At 40.7% G+C, this 21,600-nt stretch overlaps 1 protein-coding gene across 2 annotated transcripts in view; it reads left to right on the top strand.

Moving 5' to 3' along the window:
- Positions 1-21,600, top strand: part of cpxm2 (carboxypeptidase X (M14 family), member 2) — a 195,075-nt gene that overhangs the window by 51,013 nt on the left and 122,462 nt on the right. For both annotated transcript variants that reach the window (XM_072557521.1, XM_072557519.1), the window contains 2 exons: positions 7,579-7,688; positions 18,492-18,631. In XM_072557521.1, coding sequence (XP_072413622.1) covers positions 7,579-7,688; positions 18,492-18,631 — 250 coding nt within the window. The remainder of the gene's footprint in view (positions 1-7,578; positions 7,689-18,491; positions 18,632-21,600) is intronic.

Genomic DNA, 21,600 nt, shown 5'->3' with positions numbered 1-21,600 from the left:
GGTGCATAGAGAACAATCTAGCTCTCAATGCTGGCAAAACCAAGGAACTCATTATTGACTTTTGGTGGGATGTTACTCATGCCCCCCTATACATTGACAGCACAGAGGTGGAACGAGTGGAGAGTGTCAAGCTCCTGGGAATGGTCATCAACAACAAGCTTTCTTGGACTCTTCATGTGGACGCACTGGTTGCAAAGGCTCAACAATGCCTCTTCTTCCCCAGGCAACTGAGGAAATTTGGCATGATGGCGAATACCTTTGCCAACTTTTATAGGTGCACCACTGAGAGCATTCTGTCTGGTATGGCAACTGTACCATTCAAGTTTGGAGATGGTTTCAGAGAGTGGTGAACTCGTCCCGGACAATCACAAAGGAAAACCTTCAATCTATAGAATCCATCTACCAGGCCCGCTGTCAAGGAAAGGCCACCAACATTCTTAAAGATCCATCCCACCCTGGCAATGTTTCTCTCCAACCTCTACCACTGGGGAGAAGGTACAGAAGGTACAGACACACACACAAGCTGGTTTTGAAACAGTTTCTACCCTTCTGTTGTTAGAATACTGAATGGACTCACAAACCCTTAACATTCACCTCTACCTGTGTTTTTGTTTATTGCCACTGTTTACTTATTACTTACTTATCTATGCTGCTTAACTATATAATCTGCCTGTATTGCATGCAAGACAAAGCTTTTCACTGTGCCTCAGTACACATGACAATAAATTCAATTCAATTCAGTTTCAAACATTTTTATTTGCATAGGAAGGAAGAAGTGAGTTCATATAAGAAACTGAAATATTTACCATAGAAATTTAAATGCTAAAATACTGCTGTCTGACCTGCATTGGGGTGGCAGATGATTTTGACATTGATTGTCAGGATTCTTGTAGTATTGTTCTGCATTAGGTCTTAACAATTCTGGTGCACAAATCAGTGCAATTGTTTTTAATGAAGGTGAGAACCATCTCTAAAACTTGGAGTTTCTTTCTTTGTATTGAGATTTAAGGACAACAATATCTGATGGAGATTCTTGCTAACTCTGGCCTATATGTGGCTCCACTTGCACACCAAACAAGTGTGAAATAAATGTACATCTCAACTCTGATTCAGAACCACTAGTAAGAAGACAGAGTCTCATTTGTACATCATGAAACTGCCAGACAACCTGACACATATTCACCCATAGTAGACCACCAGAGAACCTGACCCATATCTACCAGTAGACAACCTGAGAGTTTAACCCATATCCACTACAAGACAATCAGTGATTCTAACCCATATTCACCACTAGACAGGCAAAGAGTCTAATCCATATTCACTACTAGACAGCCAGAGATTCTACCAGAGAAACATCTTATTAACTGTCAAACCTGCCTTATTAATATGCAAACTCCCATTTTACCAAACTCACCAATCAAGCTACATATCATTAAAACTCGACAAGCCAACCAGAGCGTATCCCGAATGATTTAGGATCACTGCTTGCTCCAAATGACTTCTGTGTTGGAAACAGGTCAACAGTATCTTGGTCATGATGAATGAACCTCCTGCACTGCATGGCTGTGAGTATGCACAGCCACATCCAAGGTTCTATTCATGGTGATCAACATTGGCTCTTCCAGTTCTGAAAGTAGCTGCCGCACATAGACCAGGGAAGCTCATACAACTGGAAGGAAAATTAGAAAGAATGCTGGTTATGACCGATGGGTGCCAACCAATGCACTCCTTCTCCGTGGGCATTTGCATCTACCATCTACCAACCTATCACCACCATCATAGCATTTTTACTATGAATAGACTGCAGCGTGTACCAATAACTTGTGTTCAAAGGCTGCAGCAATGACACTTTCATGCAGTGACAAGCACCTAGCTCACAGACTGGACCAGGCTGCATCCCTGCAATTGTTATCTTACTGCTCATTCACTCAGCACCTACCTGCTTGCTCACAGCATCTCCATCCTGTCAAGCTGTACCAATTAGTGCATTCAAGCAACTGGACACCTTAATTTGCTGCTCAGCAGTCCTCAGCCTAGGGGGCACACATCCTACTGTATGGGAGGTGTGATGTCAATTGCACATCTGCTCCATGTGCAGCAGCTTCTGTCACAAGCACACTGCATGTGTAACAAGCAAGCAGCTATGTGCTCAACTCTACAATGAAGTTAAGGGACTTGCCTGTCAATCAAGGATTCCTGGCACATCAAGTGAAGGATAGTCTCCCATACTACCCAAGGGCACTAGACACAGTCAGGTATCTGGTGGGGGCACGGCCTTTGAAATAAATCCACAGAGGCTGGTATCCTGTCACCAAATCACCCTTTATTCACACATGAACAGTCCTTGACCTTAGTACTGCCTCATTCAGAGTCAGCTGCCAGTGTGCAAGTATCTCTATGACACTCCCTTTGTTATCTGTGAGCTGGCTGACCTCATTATAATCCCTACAGTCTTGCTCAGGGGCTTCATGCCTCTGCAATCCAGAAGTGGGCCCCGTGGGGCAAATGCACGTGGTGAGATGACCAGGCACCTGTCAAGGTTAAAGACAGAGCTTGCTTGGATAAGTCCAGTTATATCAGTTGAGGGCAATGAACCGTCCACAATGGCAAAGGGATAAAGGAGTAGGGGATAATTGGACTGAGAGTACTGCCTCAGCACTGATTAATCTTGTGATTGGGCACTGCAGGTTCTGTGCAAGGGCACAGAGTAATTGCCGGGGGGAGCAGTGGGACTTCAAAGGAGGTGATACTATAAAGCATGGCTGGGAAGGGTGTAATGAGGGAGGGGGTGTTTATTCAGTAGCATCCTGGATTCAGGTGCAGTGGGTGAGGGAGGGGGTGCTGGGAATGACCACTCCAGGCACTGTTTACCAGAGTCTGGGTGAGAAGGGTAGGGAGGTGAACATAAATGGCTGGCTAGGGGCAATGTGAATTCAGAGGGGTTGACAAGATGGGATTCTAGAAAGGGGATGTGGACAGTTAGGCACTCACTATCACAGTGAGTGAAAATAGAAGCCGCAGAAACAGGAGAAATCACTGTCAACATGGCTGGCTCTTGAAAGTGTCCGATGGGAAGAAAATGGTTGTGAATACAGTCAGAGTGGGTGGGATAAGTGACTCAATCTGTGAGGGAGGAGGCTGCAGCATGTACAGATGGCTTTTAAATGGGAACAACATAGGCCCCTGAAAGGCATGGAGGCTGCCTACTCCCTGGGCTTCCTTCAGCATTGACCCTCCCTATAGGTGCTATCTGCCTGGCACAGCCACTGCTAGGCAACTTCTAGCAGTTTCAAATTTTGTGCACAGAGGGAACCAAGCATTAGGGATCTCCAGCCAGGAATGCCAAAGGCATACGCACTATATGCCACATTGTACACTACAGAGTCATCTTCTGCCAGGTAAGCATGAGGCTGCTCTCTAGCAATCCTCTGTGTGCCAGATCCTGGGGCATTCCTCTCTTGGCTAGCTGGAGAACTCTCAAGCTGAAGTGCTTGCCTGGTTGTGTATCTGCACTCACTGCGTCTATGACTCCCATTGAAGTGTCTCTATTTGGGCCGGAGGAGGTGTATATGTTTATTAGAGAGTTATGGATTTTATTTTAATTTTAAGCTTAAGGGAAAGGCCCATAGCTAAGAGGGAGAGAATTTTAAATTTACCTTTGGGTTTGAATGGGGCAGTCCTGTGAAATCCTGGGAATAAGATGGCTTAATAGACACATATCTGTGAGTGGGAAATGTACTCAGTGAACTAGGTTATCATTAATGAAGAATTTGTGTTAGTCCTGGATGTGTTTGGATAAAACTCTGAAGAGGTTCCTTACAGCAGAGTGCATTTATGCGGATGTATGATAATTTCAGGAAGAAACTACCTGAACGTCCAGTCTAAAAGATGAAGTGACAAGTGCTTTAAATCTACCAAGGTATAGGATTTATTGATTCTGGTATAAATAGTATGTGAGGGTTGTTTGGATAGTGCACCAGGGGTATGTTTTAGATACAATACAAAAGCTATTTTCTTACTTTTCAATTATAAAAGAGTATTTTGCGATTATTAGGGTTATACTTCCACTTTGTGTTTCAAAATCATTGAATTTGCAATATAAATAATTATCTTAGATCATTCTGTTCCTTTTGGAATAAACTTCAATTTTTTTTATTGTTCAATTAAAATTTACAGCATGATGTGCTTTTGTTTTAGCGACAGACACTTCTTTTAATATGAAAACAAATAAAAATATGATCTGTCAAACCTGATCTGTGCCTGAGATTTGACTGGCCTAACATCAGCTGAGGTCAAAGTAATGTTTTAATATAAAGAAGAAAGACATGTGATATGGAAACAATAGACCAGATTTTGTATAGAGGGCTATTTTGTGACATCTGTCATTAATTCGATTTAGCCTAATTCCCTCAGCTCATAGGGAGACATGTAAAGTGTAGGCTGATAGTGGTCTAACGCAATCAAATGACTCATCTGAGAACTAAGTGACCATGACAATCTTCATAACAAGATTTAAACATTAGGAAATAAACAGTGGAAGGGTTCAGGAGAGTGAATTAGAGTGGATATATTCAATAATATCCCAATTCAGGTACAGAAGGAGAAATGAAGGAGTGAAGGGGCAGGCACGGTGGCACAGTGGTTAGCACTGCTGCCTCACAGTGCCAGAAACCTGGGTTCGATTCCCGCCTCAGGCAACTGTCTGTGTAGAGTTTGCACATTCTTCCCGTGTCTGCGTGGGTTTCCTCCGGGTGCTCCAGTTTCCTCCCACAGTCCAAAGATGTGCAGGTTAGGTGAATTAGGCATGCTAAATTGCCTGTAGTGTTGGGTGAAGGGATGAATGTAGGGGAATGGGTGTGGACTTGTTGGGCCGAAGGGCCTGTTTCCACACTAAGTAATCTAATCTAAAAAAAAGAAAGAGTCAGAGGGAACTGTGAGGTATGCAGAAAAAAATAAGAAATTAAAAATTGGAACCTCTATACAATTGTCTGAAAAAGTTAAAGAAATTAGATTTGACTTTTATTAATTTGTTTGCTAGCAAATTGATTGACAGCAGTTAACATTTATCTCATTGTTAGGCTACTCACACTAATTATTGCATTAAATGTCATATGTGGGTTTGGTTTGTATCGACGATGGCAAATAAAATTGTGAATTTCAGTGAAGGTCAATGGCACAGCAGACAGTGAAATGCTGTATTTGCAGAGCTAAAAACAGAGTCACATAACTCTGAGAGCAACTGTAAAATATTCATTTTTCACTATGCATCAGTGCTTTACCTGAAGTGACTATACCACTCATGCATAAATAGAGAAAGTATCATAAGTTTTGCTATTATTTTGGGAGTGTGTTCTGGCTGAACATTTGATTGGAGATTTGGGGCAGAATCTTACCATGAAAATTCCTATGTGTCATTGTTAGCAAGTTTCATGGAACGCTTCTATCTGCAAGCCCCAATGGATTTTCTCATTCTATCTTCCGAAACTCATCTCAGACCTCCCACCATACCTTATGATGTCATTGTATTCTCCCACACACCACAGATGGAATTATTTGTAAATGCTGGGACCTCACAGGAATTCTGGTTTCAGTGCCATTGTTACAGCCCAGTCCTGTATCAGTCAAGTGCTGGCACTCTCGAGCTGCCCTGCACAGTTCCTGCAAATTCAGAAGGGTGGCAATTGGCTCCTCATGGCCTTGGGGGAGGGGGGAGGTGGCATATAGCCACTGCCTGGGGATTATATGGGGACATATTGGTAACTAATAGAGGGCTGGAGGAGGAAGCAGCAAGCTGGAGTCACCAGTTTAATGTTCTCTCTTCGATTTTTGGACATTTTGCACATCAATGGGGCCAAATGGCATAACAATGAGGATACTGATGCAGACAAAAAGTCCTTTAACCTCTCACTAATGAGAATCTTGGCTTGCCATCAACACTTGGTTGGAAAATGGGACTTCTTGCTCTTGATGTGAGGAAGCTTCTCACTACTATCCTCTGGTAATTCTCCCCAGTACTTGCCAATGTTCATATTATTCAAGTGCCTGAGAATATTCCGCCCTTAGACCCAGTCTACAGTATTTATTTCTCTTTTGAAAGTTGATTCCTGTATCCTGTTTGCAAACCACAGATTTTTTGGACAAAATCAGTGAGATTTCTCTTGTCAGCAGCTTTTCAATATGACTTTTTCTTAAATAACGCATGAGTCACAGTTGATTATTGAGCCAAGACGTCTTTGTGAGAATGCAAACATAGTAGCCAGAATTGCTTTCAAATAAAAGCATTTTTTAAAGTTAGCTCGCAGTCACGATGTTTACTGTCTTCACACCTCACCAACTTCAGTTGCAGAGACTTTTCTTTTAATGAATATTTCTACCAGAACTTAATCAGAGCTAGAATTACAATTTCACCTGTTAAGCTGCAGACGTTAATATTTTGAAATCTTCTTCCACGTCTATCAACGGAACATTAACTTCACTGATTTCTTTATGGTATTTTGATCTACTATTCTTGAACTGTGGAGAGTCAGAAACCTTCGTTTTAACTTGGAGCCATTTCAGAAGAACTTTATGTGAAACAAATGGCAAAGTTCCTTTGAGGGAAATAATCTTATCCACATTGTCCCCTTTACACATGTAAAGCATGTTTTATTCAATTTTTCTTTGTGAACATTATTTATTTAAATACGTGAGTGAGCTTTTGGTATACTGCTTGGCACTCTGTCTCTGGGTGAATTAATGACAGGTTGAGGTTCTGTTCCAGACAATTCTAGTCAGTGAAAACTGAAGCTCTGGTTCAAAATTTTGGCTCATTATGCAGCAGGGTACTTGTGCCTCATGGGTGCTAGTGGACTTCAGATCATTCGTATAGTTGGAAATAAAAAAACTTGCATTTATACAGTACCTTTCAAATAAACCTGTTGGACTTTGACCCAGTGTTGTGTTACTTTGTCCACCCCAGTCCAACACTGGTGCCTCCAGATCATTTCACAGTCTAAGACATCCCAAAGTGCTTTACAGTCAGAGAAGTAACTTTGAAATTAGGTCATTTATTTAATGTAGGAGAGGTGACAGACAATTTTCACACGATAAACACCCACAGACAGCAGTTCGATGATGACTAGATAATCTGTTCTAGTGATGTCGAGTAAAGGATGAATAATGACCAGACCACTAAAGAACTCTCTCATTCTAGTAAAAGATATTACCAATACAGTATGTGGTCGTGACAATAGTTCCTTGAGTCAGTGTGTTGCTCTGAGACAGCCCAGATTATGTACTCAAGTTAGCTATTCCACTCATGATCTCCTGTTTATAAGTTCGAGCAATATCAATGATCCAAGTTTAAAAGAAGATAAAAGCAGAATAAAGTATCTTTAGCTAACATTTTAATTTATGAAGGAATTAGATTGAAAGGGAAGTTGTTCTACTTTATTTGCCTTTGCGGAATTCTGTCACATGAGTAGCCAAAAAATATTTCAACCGGACAGCAACAATAAATAGAAGAGACGGACTGGTGTGTTAAAGTGTTTAGTGCTGATGTATTACAGATTTGAATTATTTCCTCCTGTTCTTTACCAGAATGTCCTCCTCTGGGTTTGGAGGCTTTGCGAATTGACGACTTCCAGCTCCATGCATCTACTGTCAAACGTTATGGCCTGGGGGCACACAGAGGCAGACTGAATATCCAGGTATGTATTTGAAAGAATATTTATGTTTTGAGCAGGGGTGATTTCTTGGCAAGTGGTATTGGTATTACATCAAAGAAGCAACATCAGAGGATTGTTGCTGTAGGTGTAGGTGGGAGGATTTAAATCAATATGAAATGTCCATCATTCTAGCTGCCTAACTATGTACAGAATAATTGCATTTGTTATATGATTTGCTCTTTAAACTCATTTTTAATAGGGCAAGTAGGGAAAGGGATTCCCTGACTGTGGGAACATATCAAACTGGAAAATAAAACAACAAACTGTGGATATTGGAGATTTAAAACAAAAACAGAAAGTGCTTGAGAAACTCAACAGGTCTGACAATATTTGAGAGAAGAAAACAGAGTCAACGTTTCAACTCTGCTGACTCTTCATCAGAACTGTTAGTAGCTATGATAAAACTGCTGATGCCAAATTGGGGGACCGGGTTAGAAGGGGAGAGGTAAGTGGTTAGGTGGAGATGGAGCCCAGAGAGAGAGAGCGAGAGAGAGAGATGTGAAAGGATACGTAAACAAGGAGATCATGAATAGCAGGCCAGAGCAGAAGAAATACTGAACAAGAACTAAGTGTGAGATAATGGCTGAGTTAGAACATAGAACATAGAACAATACTGCGCAGAACAAGCCCTTCAGCCCTCGATGTTGCACCGACCTGTGAACTATTCTCAGCTGGTCCCCCTACACTATCCCAAAATTCTCCATGTGCTTATCTAAGGATCGTTTATCTAAGGGAATGGTTGAGGACAGAAGTGTGGGAAATGGCTCAGTGGGGAATCCTTGCCTGAGGAAGAAGGTGGGTATTTCTAAGCTCCCGCCCCCCCCTCCCCCCCCCCCCGCCCCATGCCCCTGTGTATGGTGGCACCATCTGTACTGATGCAATGGTGATGAATAAATTGGGAGAATATGATGGATTCGTAAACGAAGTAGGGTGTGAGAACGTGTGGTCAAGGTAAGTGCATGAGCCAGTGGGATTTGTAGTGGAGGTTGGTGGCCAGCCTTTCCCGAGAAATGGAAACAGACATGAGGAGGAAGGGAAGTGAGGAGTGGGAGATGGACCAGGTAAAGGTGACAAGATTGGAAATTGGAATTGAAATAGATAAATAAAATCAGAAATTGCTGGAAAAGCTCAGCAGGTCTGCAGCATGCGTGGAGAAAAAATCAGAGTTAATGTTTTAGGTCGAGTGACCCTTCCTCAGAATTTGACTGTTGCTGTGTTAGAAATCACACAATGACTACTTAGTAGCAAACATAGGGAGCATAGACTATGAACAACCCTGAGCATTACAAAGCTCTGTCATGAGCTGGGGCACATCAGGAAGAACCACCCCACTCAGAAGGCTGCCCAGCCCACACTGGCAACCGTGGGTAGTACTTCCGCATCTGCTCTCCCTCCCCTAAGACCAAATCAAAAACCCTGTTAGCGCAGTCTAAGCTGGAGGCTATTAGTGCCACAGCCTCTGGTGGGGAAGGGAGCGGGTGAGAATCTGGCCAGACAGAAGGTGTGGGGAAAGACGGACCATCTTGAGCTCATCTCTGTGAATATGTCCCCATGCCCCTCCACCCAACTTTGGAAATGGACCCTCAAAAAAAAGTAACCAGGAGATTAGAATCTCCTCAGTTGCGAATCGACTCCAAGCTGGGTGGCCACAGTCAATGTACTGTGCACTAGTGAATCAAGGGTGACTTGGTGACAGGATACTCACTTCAGTGCAGATACTTCACAAAGCAACAAGCTGGAATTTCTCTGCACAATTTTAGATTAGATTTCCTACAGTGTGGAAACAGGCCCTTCGGCCCAACTAGTCCACATCGACCCTCCGAAGAGTTGCCCACTCAGACCCATTTCCCTCTGACTAATGCACCTAACAGTATGGACAATTTAGCATAGCCAATTCACCTGACCTGCACATCTTTGGACTGTGGGAGGAAACCGGAGCACCTGGAGGAAACCCACACAGACAGGGGGAGAATGTGCAAACTCCAGACAGATTGTCGCCCCAGGCTGGAATCGAACCTGGCACCCTGGTGCTGTGAGGCAGCAATGCTAACCACTGAACCACTGTACAGCCCCAGAAGCAGAATTTTAGCAGAAGGAAGAGCCCAATAAACCCAAAATGATAGGATAAATGTGATTTTGGAGTTTTCATAAAGCAGTGTTGCACATGAAGAGAAGGATGCGATGTTGAATCTGCATAAAATACTGGTTTTAGGCCACAGTTAGAATGCTATCTGGGATTCTGAGCCCTCTGTTATTGAAAGGTCTTTTGGAATCATTACAAGAGCCACTGCAGTGAGGGTCTTAATTATATTTTAAAAAATTAAAATGGCCTTCTAACTTTAATCTAATAATAATTTTCCTAAAGATTTGGAGAAGTTAACTAACAAAAGACAGTTACCCTGATTGATGACAGCTCGTAACAAGTGGGCATATGTTCCAAATTTTCACCAGGAGAATGAAAACGAAATTAAAGGGTTACACATAGTTAGTAGAGCATGTGATGTTATATCTAGGATAGTCTTGAACTGGAAGTCCAATAAATACAGGTACTTGATAAAGAAGGATATAAAATGGGTGGAAAGTAGAAGAAAATATTAATTAAAGTAGATGGTTCCACTTGACTAGTCAACCAGTATGATAGAGCAAGTTGTTGTTCTTCTGCTATTGAATTTTACCAACTTTGAACATTTTTCTGTTGTTTAAATCAAGAGCCTGAATGATATTCCTGACGGCACAGCATTGAAATTTGAGAGTCAGTCAATCAAAAGGTTGCTTCTATGTTCAGTGTCCAATTCAGGGTGGCATGGTGGCTCAGTGGTTAGCACTGCTGCCTCATAGCACCAGGGTCCCAGGTTCAATTCCAGCCTTGGGTGAGACCGTCTGTGTGGAGTTTGCACATGCTCCCTGTGTCTGCATGCGTTTCCTTTGGTTTCCTCCCACAGTCACAAAGATGTGCAGGTCAGGTGAATTGGCCATGCTCAATTGCCCATCGTGTTCGGTGCATTAGTGACTACTTTGCATTAGTCAGAGGGAAATGGGTCTGGGTGGGTTACTCTTCGGAGGGCCGGTGTGGACTGGTTGGGCCAAAGGGCCTGTTTCCACACTGTAGGGAATCTAATCTAATCTAATGACAGACAGCAGATGGGTTGCTAGCATGTGAAACGCAACTAGTGGGTTCAAATTCCAGGTGTTCTCTGAAGCCTTCTGAGGTTTAAAAATCAAAGAATGGCCAGCAGTGTAGAAGGGATTCATCAATAATTTACCTCCAGTTGAACTCTTATTTGGCCTATCAACCCACCAACTACACTAGCTCAGCTGGAAATGGGAACATGACAGGGAATTGACCCAACGTTCTGTTTTCACATTTTTCTCCCAGTCCTGTCTCCATGCTGCCTGTGCAGGGCTGATATGATTCCACCCATCATTTCTGTGTTTTAGGAAATTATGCAAAATCGTGTGTTCAGTGTTGATAATATTAAAGGTCACAAGTTCTGTCTGAGGAAGGATTTCATAATTATCTAACTGTATCGCCTGCTAAAGCAAATGATAGAGCATTCATTGTTTGAAATTAAAAGAATTGTTGTATTGACAAAAAGTAAACAAAAACTTATTTAAAAATGTCAATCGGTGCAATCAATTTAGTTGTTTTTCCATGCACCACTAACTTCCTGAAAAATAATGCTGGAATTTCTCTTGTATTAAATTTTAAAAATGTCCATTTGAAGTGAGTCTCATTAATCACTTGTTAGTTTGGTTCTCACTGCAGACTACCTTTTTAAGAGAAATGTTTCAACCATTATTGAGACCTTAAACGGTATATCAAACCACTTCTGTTGACCAGATTCTGTTTGAGAATCAAATAATTTATGTGTACACTGGCTACAGACATGACACTAATGTTAAGGTAAAAAATGATCTACACTAACCTTGGCAGCTCTCATTATTTCTCAGTTGAATAAAACAAAAAGTAGTTTAAAATTGATGAGATATTGTGCTAAAGTGACAATGGGAACAGCCATAGCAATATTTATTATAAGCAATGAAATTCAACTTAGGTGGGATTGCAAAGTAGAGAATGATGAATCTGTCACCTATTATACATAGCACTTTCTTTATCTAGTTTATATTAATAAGGACTTGAATATTAACTATTATTTTATATATTTTTTCTACTTATTCTATGAAGGTCTGTAATGCTTAACTTTTTAAACTTTGCTTCTCTCTCTTCCTACATGTACCGACATTTTTTTATACATAGATACCTTGTACCTAAGAGGGCGCTATGCATGGTGACGTTATGCATATTTCAGTGTTCTGCTGTACTTCTGTACTTGAGTACATGTGGCAATAAAATCTAAATCTAACCTGATTTTCCAAAATCAAACAGGGTGCTTATCGTGTAGTTGATATGTAAGTGTAAATTTTGACACAAGTGAAATTGGATTCATAACCCATTCTACATTTCCTTTGTATATCCTTTTTGTTGTCTATCAGTAGTGTTCACTTTACACCATGCCTTGAACTAAAATTAGGCCAAAGGCCTAATAATACTCTCAGTAATGGATTGGCCTTTTGTTAGATATTTGTTCGATACAAGTCAAAAACTCAGTGTCCAATGAGCATTGTACTCAGGAAACAAATATCAGAAAATTGGCCATCAGTATCTCACGATATTGGCATATAAACAAAATGGTTGGGAAAGCATTGCACAGTTCATGAGTATGCGAGGCCAGCAGGTTTGTGCTGGAAATGCTGAAGTGAAAATTCTTTTCCAAATGTTATTAAAAAAATGTCCCTCCTTATATCTCATACACAGATGTTGAGCAATTGCTCACTATTTCAGAGAAATGAATCCTACGTATTAAGATATAATCCAAGCAGCCATCTCAAAATCTCACTTCCTTTGTTCTCTTGCTTTCCCTCTTTTGGCAATAATTTTCCTTGCTCCCCTCTATCCCTTTGTTGAAGATACTTTTGTGTCATATAGTACTGAGAAAGAATGAAACATCGCCTGTTCCAGATCTCCATTGCTCTATAGTAATATAGTATAGTAATAACAGCCTGAGGCGACGATCTGTGTGGAGTTTGCACATTCTCCCTGTGTCTGTGTGGGTTTCCTCCAGATGGTTCGGCTTCCTCCTACAGTCCAAAGTTACTCAGGTTAGGTGGATTGAACATGCTAAATGGCCCGCAGTCTCCAGGCTAGGTGGATTGGCCATGGGAAATGCGGGGTTATGGGGAAAGGGTAGGGGGCTGGGTCCAGGTGGGATGCTCTTCAGTGGGTCGATGTGGACTCAATAGACTGAATGGCCTCCTTCTACACTGTAGGGGTTCTATAATTCTATATCCACCAGCAGTTTGATATTTTTACTTATAATGTAAATAATATTTACCTAATTCAGTAATTTATTTATTAAAATTAATGATCATATATTGATATTGATAACAATAAATACTTAGGATATATATGTATTCTTGTAAGTAATGTAATAAAAAAAATCATTGAGGGCTTTTGGGTGTTGCAGGCTAGGACACCATTTGTGATCCACCTCTAGTTGCCCTTAAATACACATTATATAGTAAGGCACACTCATATTAATGTATAACATAATATTTTTTACACAGCTATTCATTTTTCCTCTGTTAGCTACGTAGAGTTAATTTGGACCGATTAACGTCATTCTTAATTAAGAATCTTGGCTATTAGAAATATTCTGCTTTGAAGCAACAATGCTCAATAATTTCACTACAAAAGCTGGGAAGTTTGCTTATAGTTTAAAGTTGCCCTGCAGTGATCAGTGAAATGTACATCAGGATGCAATGCAACTTGAAAGCTATTCAAAGAATCTATTGAATAGAAATAAAACACCCAACATTTTAAAGTTCTTTTTTCCTGAAACAGTGCACTAAGTACTTTTTCATGCATAATCACTTCAAATAATGTTAACTTTGTGTGGATACCATAAAACAAACTTTCCAAAAATGTTACATATATTGGGTGTGCCACCTTCTTTGAGGTAACATAGAAATTATGATGCTGCAACTGCAGGTATACAACATTTTTTTTACATGTCAAACACTTTAATGTCAATTGAGACTATAAAAATTGAGCAGAACTCAATCTTGTTTTCAAGTTATTTTGAACAGATTATAATAAATGACAAATCCATTAGACAGCTTGCCTTGGGCTTAGACTGCAAAATTCTATTTGGTTAATAGTCTATCATAGCACAAGATGAAGTCATGCATAACTATGTGAAAAAAAAACTCCATGTTTTACCTTAATTATCTTGGACAGTAAGAACTAATGGTCTTGGTGTTGCTGTATTTAAGGTAGATTCTGACATTCACCCATCATGAGGTCAGTCTGCTGATCCTGTTGTAAATCACAATTTAATCATTTTTATGTCTTTGTAAGATGTGCGCTTCGCTGACTCGGTCATCATTTATTGCCATCCCTAAATGCATGTAAGTGATGGTGGTGGTGAGCTGCCGTCTTAAACCACTGCAGTTTTTGGGACATAGATATGTTGTCACAAAATGGAGACACTCACAATGCTCTTTAGGAAGGGAGTTTCAGGATTTTTCCCAGGGCAGTGAAGGTTTGGCAATACATTCTAAGTCAGGACTGGAATGACTTGGAGGGGAATTTACATGTGATGCTGTTCCCATATACCTGCTGCCCTTGTCCTTCAGATGGTAAAGGTCACATCTTATCAAAGTTGGAAGAAAAATGTTGGTGAATTATTGCAGTCCATCTTACAGATGGTACATACTGCTGCCACAGCATTATTATGAGGGAAGTGAATGTTGAATGTTCTGGTGAGGTGCTGATCAAAGGACTCCTTTGCTGTGTGTGATGTTGACTTTTTGAAGGAGGTTGGAAGTTCATCTCTTCAGGTAAAAGGAAAGTATTTCATTACATGACTAACTTGTGCCTCCGAGATGGTGGACAGACTGTGAGGAGACAGGAGATGATTTATTTAATGCAGAATCTGGAGTCTTTGGCCTACTTTTGTTCTATGGTATTTTTATAGATAGACCAGTTTCATTTCTGGTCAATGCTAACACCAAGATTGTTAATAATTGGGGATATAGAGATGGAAAGGCCTTGGAGTGTTAAGGGGAGATGGTTAGGTTTTCTCTTGTTAGAGCTGGTCAATTCCTGTCTCTTGTGTGATGAGGATTACACGTATATGACACTTACTTACCCCATTCCTGGATGTTATCCAGGTGTTGCTGCATTTAGACATGGACTGCTTCAGCTTTTAAGGAGTCAGGAATGGTGTGCGAGCATTCAGCAAATATTATGACTTCTGACTTTTGAAAAGCCAATTCACAATCTGAGTTCATGCAATTGTAGAGACATCACCAGGGAATGGAAGGGGATGCTCCCAGTTCTAAAGAACAGTCATAGAGTAATAGAAATGCACAACATGGAAACAGAGTTCTCGGTCCAACTTGTCCATGCCAACCAGACATCCCAACCCAATCGAATCTCATTTGCCAGCACTTAGCCATATCCCTTTACACCCTTACTATTCATATACCCATCCAGATGCCTTTTAAATGCTGTAATTGTACCAGCCTCCACTACTTCCTCTGCTCATTCCATACACACACCACCCTCTGCGTGAAAAAGTTGCCCCTTAGGTCCTTTCTATATCTTTTCCTTCTCAGCCTGAACCTCCACCCTCTAGTTCTGGACTCCCCCACCACAGGGATAAGGTCTTGTCTATCCATGCCCCTAATGATTAGAAAAACCTCTATAAGGTCACCCACAGCCTCCAACACTCCAGGGAAAACAGCCCCAGCCTATTCAGCCTCTCCCTATATCTCAAATCCTCCAACTCTGGCAACATCCTTGAAAATCTTGTCTGAACCCTTTCAAGTTTCACACTATCCTTCCAATAGGAAGGAGACCAGAATTGCACGCAATATTTCAGAACTGGCCTAACCAATGTCCTGTATAATCACAACATGACCTCTCAAGTCCTATACTCAATGCTATAACCAAAAAAGGAAAGCATACTAAATGCCTTCTTCACTATCCTATCTACTTGTGACTCTACTGTCAAGGAACAATGAACCTGTACTCCAAGGTCTCTTTGTTCAGCAACATTCCCTAGTACCTTATATTAAGTGTATAAGTCCTGCTCTGATTTGCTTTTCCAAAATGCAGCACCTCTAAACTCTAAACCTTTATCCACGCTAAACTCCATCTGCCACTCCTCAGCCCATTGGCCCATCTGATCAAGATCCCGTTGTAATCTGAAGTAACCTTCTTCACTGTCCACTACACCTCCAATTATGATGTCATTTACAAACTTAGCAACTATACCTCTTTTGTTCACATCCAAATCATTTCTATAAATGACAAACAGTAGAAGACCCAGCACCGATCCTTGTGACACTCCACTGGTCACAGGCCTCCAGTCTGAAAAGCAACCCTCCACCACCACCATCTGTCTTCTACCTTTGAGCCAGTTCTGTATCCAAATGGCTAGTTCTCCTTGTATTCCAAGAGATCTAACCTTGCTAACCAGTCTCCCATGAGGAACCTTGGTGGAAAGCCTTAGTGAAGCCCATATAGATCACATCCACCGCTCTACCCTCATCAATCTCCTTTGTTACTTCTTCAAAAAACTCAATCAAGTTTGTGAGACATGATTTCCCAGGCACAAAACCATGCTGACTAACTCTAATCAGTCCTTGCCTTTCCAAATACATGTAAATGCTGGCCCTCAGGATTCCTTCCAATAGATTGCCCACCATCAATGATAGGCTCACTGGTCTATAGTTCCCTGGCTTTTCCTTACCCCGTTCACTCCGTTTCTGTCTCCACAGATGCTGCAGACTTATTGAGTTTTCTAGTATGTCCTGTTTTTATTATCACCCTGGTTTTTACCTGATCTACTCTGCACATTTCAGCGCTCACGCTTGTGGATTATAAAATCCTACGTTTAATGGAGGCACCTGTTGATTTAATAGCCAGCAATCTCCAAGCAGAAATCCTACCCCAGCCCCTTGCCACCCTCATAAAAATTGGGTATGTCATGTTTGGAGGTGGGACTTGCTACTTCTGTGCCTTTCTGCCATTTTTGATATATTGTCATGAAAATTCAGGCCTGAAAATCACTTCTTTCAATCACAGAGTTCTCTTGAACTGCAAAAGGCAGTCTCAGGGCCTGATCAGTGCAGCCAAAGTGAATGTCCTACTCTGATACACTGCGACTCCTTTCTTGGTGTACCTTTTTCTCTATGCGCCCTTTTATTCATTACCTTCAAACTGACAGAGGTATTAAGAGATGAGAGTGGAATTAGTTCATTGGGATTAGAGATTTTATGAAGGTCAACCCCTGTTTCTGAACCACATGGATTCCAGTCTGTGTGCCCTGCTCGTCAAATATAAACAGTGGACTATCAGATGGAAATGTGGTGAGGATAATCCTCTGTATCAATATCAAATAGACTGATGCAAGAACAATGAATATCTACAGCCATCTCATGGACAGAGAGAACCACTGAACAGTTGGGCATGGATGCCTTGACAAGTGGCCAAGGATCATTGAGAGATCACACAGAGGCAACAATGAAAATCAAATGCTTAACCTCTGCAGGATCTCATCGATGCCGTCCTCATTGTCCTCCTGCTGATCAGTGTGGTCACTCTGAAACCAGAATCCAGAACAAAAGGTATCACAAATAAAATCTGTTTTCATAAAACTATTGTCCCTCCTGTGACTTCACAGCCAGCTCAGTAAAATACCTGCACCCACTGAGTGTAGGAACACAGCAGCATCCTCCCAGGATACAGCAGCATAACGGTGAAAGGGACCATTGGCGCCAAGAAGTTCATGTTACAGCTAGCATCACTGATGTCCTTCACCTGACGGTAACAGCTTGGTTCACCAGCATATGGACAATACAGAGATGCTTTGGCATTAGGCATCAGAGTGAAAGTGAAGGACCTGCTGAAAATAGTATAGCCATGAGACTCATTACTTTATTTTAATTGAGGTCAAACTATACAGGAAAGAACCGAAAGTATCTTTTTTTAATGGCCTACCATGGAGAATGTCTGTTCAACAGCTGCAGTCAAATCAGAAACACAGGTCCTCCAAGCAAATGTTTAAAAAAGGCTTATTATGGAGGCAGGAGTATCAGTAATACTGTCCAGATACAATATGAACTGTGTGGTGTACTACTGGCTTAAGCTCCCCAATTTCCCAAAACCCACCCTCCCTCCGATGACCCATGTCACTGTCGACTAAACCTTGTCCATGTATCCAAACAGAACAAACTGCTTCTAGGCCCCAGTTCCACCTCTAAGTTGCAGTTAAACGAGGCCGAGTTGTTAAATTGGGTCAAGCTCTTCCATTGTACTTCCCAGTCAGTCATCTCTCATGTTTCACAGCTGACTAGTGACCATCTGTACCAGTTCAACCTGTATAACTGTCTCCTCTCCTCATTTGCTTGCCCAAAGTTATACAATTTTATCATTAAAATTCCATTTGGAAGGAAAATTGTTCAAAAAGATCAATTATGAATGTTCATGTAATTAAAAGGCAACTAATTATTGCAGAATAATTAAATGTGGTTAATGATCTTATTGCTATTATATCAACTGTTGCTGGCAGGAGATCCCTGATTTTATATCTCTAGCAGTTAAATGGCAAAATATAATTTAAGTTATTATCTGTCATTATTATTTACACTCTGGAAGTTAATAGAATTCCAGCAAATCAGCACTATCAGTTTTGAAACTGGTTTTTCTACCCACAGGCTGGCATCTTTGAAGATGACTTCTATGATGGAGCTTGGTGTGCTGGGAGGAATGATTATGCACAGTGGTTTGAAGTGGATGCCAGAAGACTAACTAAATTCACTGGTGTTGTAACACAAGGAAGAAACTCGCTTTGGTCGTAAGTAATCCCATCAGCCTTGAAACAAAATAAGTGTTTTGTAGCAAAACACCTTTACTTCTGCAGACATTGCTTTCATCTTTGTGCCAGCTCTCTGTAAGAGCAACCTAGTCCCTACCACCCTGCCTTTTCAACACAGACTCGCAATTCTTTCATCTCCTGGTAATTATTGAATTCCTTTTTGAGTTCCCATGATTGAAGCCTTCTTGACTGCATTATCAGACAGTATATTCCAGGTCTGTGTATAAAAAGCTTTTCCTCATGCCTCCTTTGGTTCTTTTGCCAATCACCTTAAATCAAAATCCTCTGTTCAAAACTCTTCAACTGATGGGACAGTTATGCCTTGTCTATTTTGTCTGGACTCCTCATGATTTTGAATACCTCCATCAGATTTCCTGTCTACTTTCTCTTCACTTTTTTTTGTCGTAAGTCTGTATGAGTGAGAGTTCTATTACTATGTTAAATTTTGTTTGTTTTTCCAGAGCAGACATTGTGTATTATAGGTTCTTTTCAATAAAACTGATTTGTACTATCTGTCTTGATATTGAAAATCAGTTCCATGTTTCTTCTTTATCAAGCACAAGACACATTATTAATCATTTTCCTAACCTGTCCTGCCAATTTCAACAATTTGTGCAGCTACACCTCAGGTCCCTCTGCCCCAAACCACTTAAGAATAGTACCCTTTATTTTCTTTCTACCGATACGTATCAATTCATATTTCTCTGCATTAAATCACACCATCAACATATCGGCCTGTGCACCTATCTGTCTGTATCCTGCTGAAATCTATTATTATCCTGCACACAATTCACAATTATTCTAGGTTTTGTGTCATCTGCAGTATGTGATAGATGCACATTTGGTTATCACATTTGAGAAACAAGTCAGTATTAGAATTATGGTTACATTTCACTTCAGTTGAAATTTTTTGCTAATTTTTGTATTTGCTATAATGGAAAATACTGCAAAGCAAAGGAAGTCAGATCTGTATTTTTGTCAGTTCCTCACAGTTGCATTCCCTTCATGTCAGTCACAAATCCAACAGACAGGTCCTGACTTTAATAGCCCCACACTTAATATTTCATCATCCGTTCACCTACTTGGCCTCATTGTCTGCTCTGATCTCAAACAAAATTTGTACATCTTACCCATTGTTCATGTTACCTCCAAAAGCTCAGTTTCTTCTTTTGTACCACATATATTTTCCCTCAGTAATTCTTAACCATGTACAAACCTTAATCAGTCACAGATCTGAAAACTGCTCGTACATTTGAGTGACTCTTTACCATTTCTCTCAACATATCATTCCAGAAGTGACAGATAATCACTCTTCAGCTGCAAGTCTTTTGTCTACTTTACAGCTTACCCATCTCTCGACACTTCATTCATACCACCATGCTTAATGCTATTATGAATTGTTTTCACTTGTAGTTAAGCTGGAATTGCAGTCCTTCATCCACACTGATTCAGATTTTAAAAACCTTTGCTTTAGTGTAATTTACTTACCTACTTTCCACAGATTCACAGAATTTTCATAGTGCAGAAAGAGGCTGTTCAGTCCATTATAACTGTACCCATTCTTCAAATGAGCATCATTACCTATTTTTTCCGAGTAGTATTGCATGCTATTTCTATCCAAATATTTATTAGCCCTCTTGAATGCCTCAACTGAACCTGCCTGCACTATACCCTAACTACTCGCTGAGTGAAAAGTTTTCTTGACTTCTTCCTTGCTTCTTTTGAACATCATTTTAAATCTCTCCTTCATACTCATTCCTTTTACAAATGGAAATTAGCTTCTCCCTATCTATTTTAGCCAGCTCACTCATGATTTTGGAAACATCTATTAAATCTCCTTCAGCTTTCTTCTATTCAAAGAGAACAGTTCCTATTTTTTCAAACTACCCTTAGAAATGGAAGTTTCCCGATTCATATACATAATGTTTTCTTATGTTTCTTTCAGTTTTTCAAACTTGTTTTTCCTTAATAATCTTCTTTCTATTCAATAATTTAAACCTTTTACATGTTTTTTAATCCTACCAGTCTCCTCTACCCAGAGATGAATCTGTTTACAATAGTCTAAAAATGTGCAGGTTAGGTGAATTGGCCATGCTAAATTGTCCATAGTGTTAGGTGAAGGGGTAAATGTAGGGGAATGGGTCTGGGTGGGTTGCTCTAAGAAGAGTCGGTGTGGACTTGTTGGGCTGAAGGGCCTGTTTCCACACTGCAAGTAATCTAATCTAATCTAAAAAATTTGCAAGTTGGAACACCATCCAGGAGGCCAAGTGACAAATGCGGATGCCTTGAGTCACCTCCTCCTGGCAGATACAATGCCCGTGGTGCCTGACCTCCATTCTGGTTTCAAACTTACTGGACACCACTGACAATATCAAACTGTGGACACAAAAAGATCTGGTCCTGGCAAAACTAAAACAAAAAGGCCATCACAACCAGAACTAAAACCATTCAGAAGGCAGCGAGACTAAATCGTTATAGAGGATGACATATAATTATGGAAAGCAGGAGTGATTGGCCTGAGTAAAGATTGGCACCAGATTCTGGCTGAGTTATCCAGGGGTTTCCAAAATGAAAATGTTGGGAAGGGGCTATATCAGGTGGTCAGGATTGGATGCAGACATAGCTGCATTGATGGGGCAGTGCCCAGAGTGCCAACAAGGACAAAGATTACTGCCACAAGCTTCCCCCACATTTGTGGGAATGGCCAAGTGAACCCTGGACTCAGTTGCATGATGATTTTGCTGGTCCTTTCATGGGCTATATATTCTTGGTCATTGTGGACGCCAATTCAAAGTGGTTGAACGTTAATACAGTTCATTATTCAAACTTGGGGATGACAATTTAAAAGCTGTGAACTTTTAATAATACACAGACTCCCAGAATTATTGGTCACAGACAATGGGATGTCATTTACCATCAGAAAATTTGAATATTTCCTAAAGTTGAAT

The sequence above is a fragment of the Chiloscyllium punctatum genome, chromosome 38 (assembly GCF_047496795.1).
Source record: "Chiloscyllium punctatum isolate Juve2018m chromosome 38, sChiPun1.3, whole genome shotgun sequence".
Lineage (NCBI taxonomy): Eukaryota > Metazoa > Chordata > Chondrichthyes > Orectolobiformes > Hemiscylliidae > Chiloscyllium > Chiloscyllium punctatum.
The sequence above is the reverse complement of the archived record's forward strand: the minus strand, read 5'-3'. Positions and strand labels throughout refer to the sequence as shown.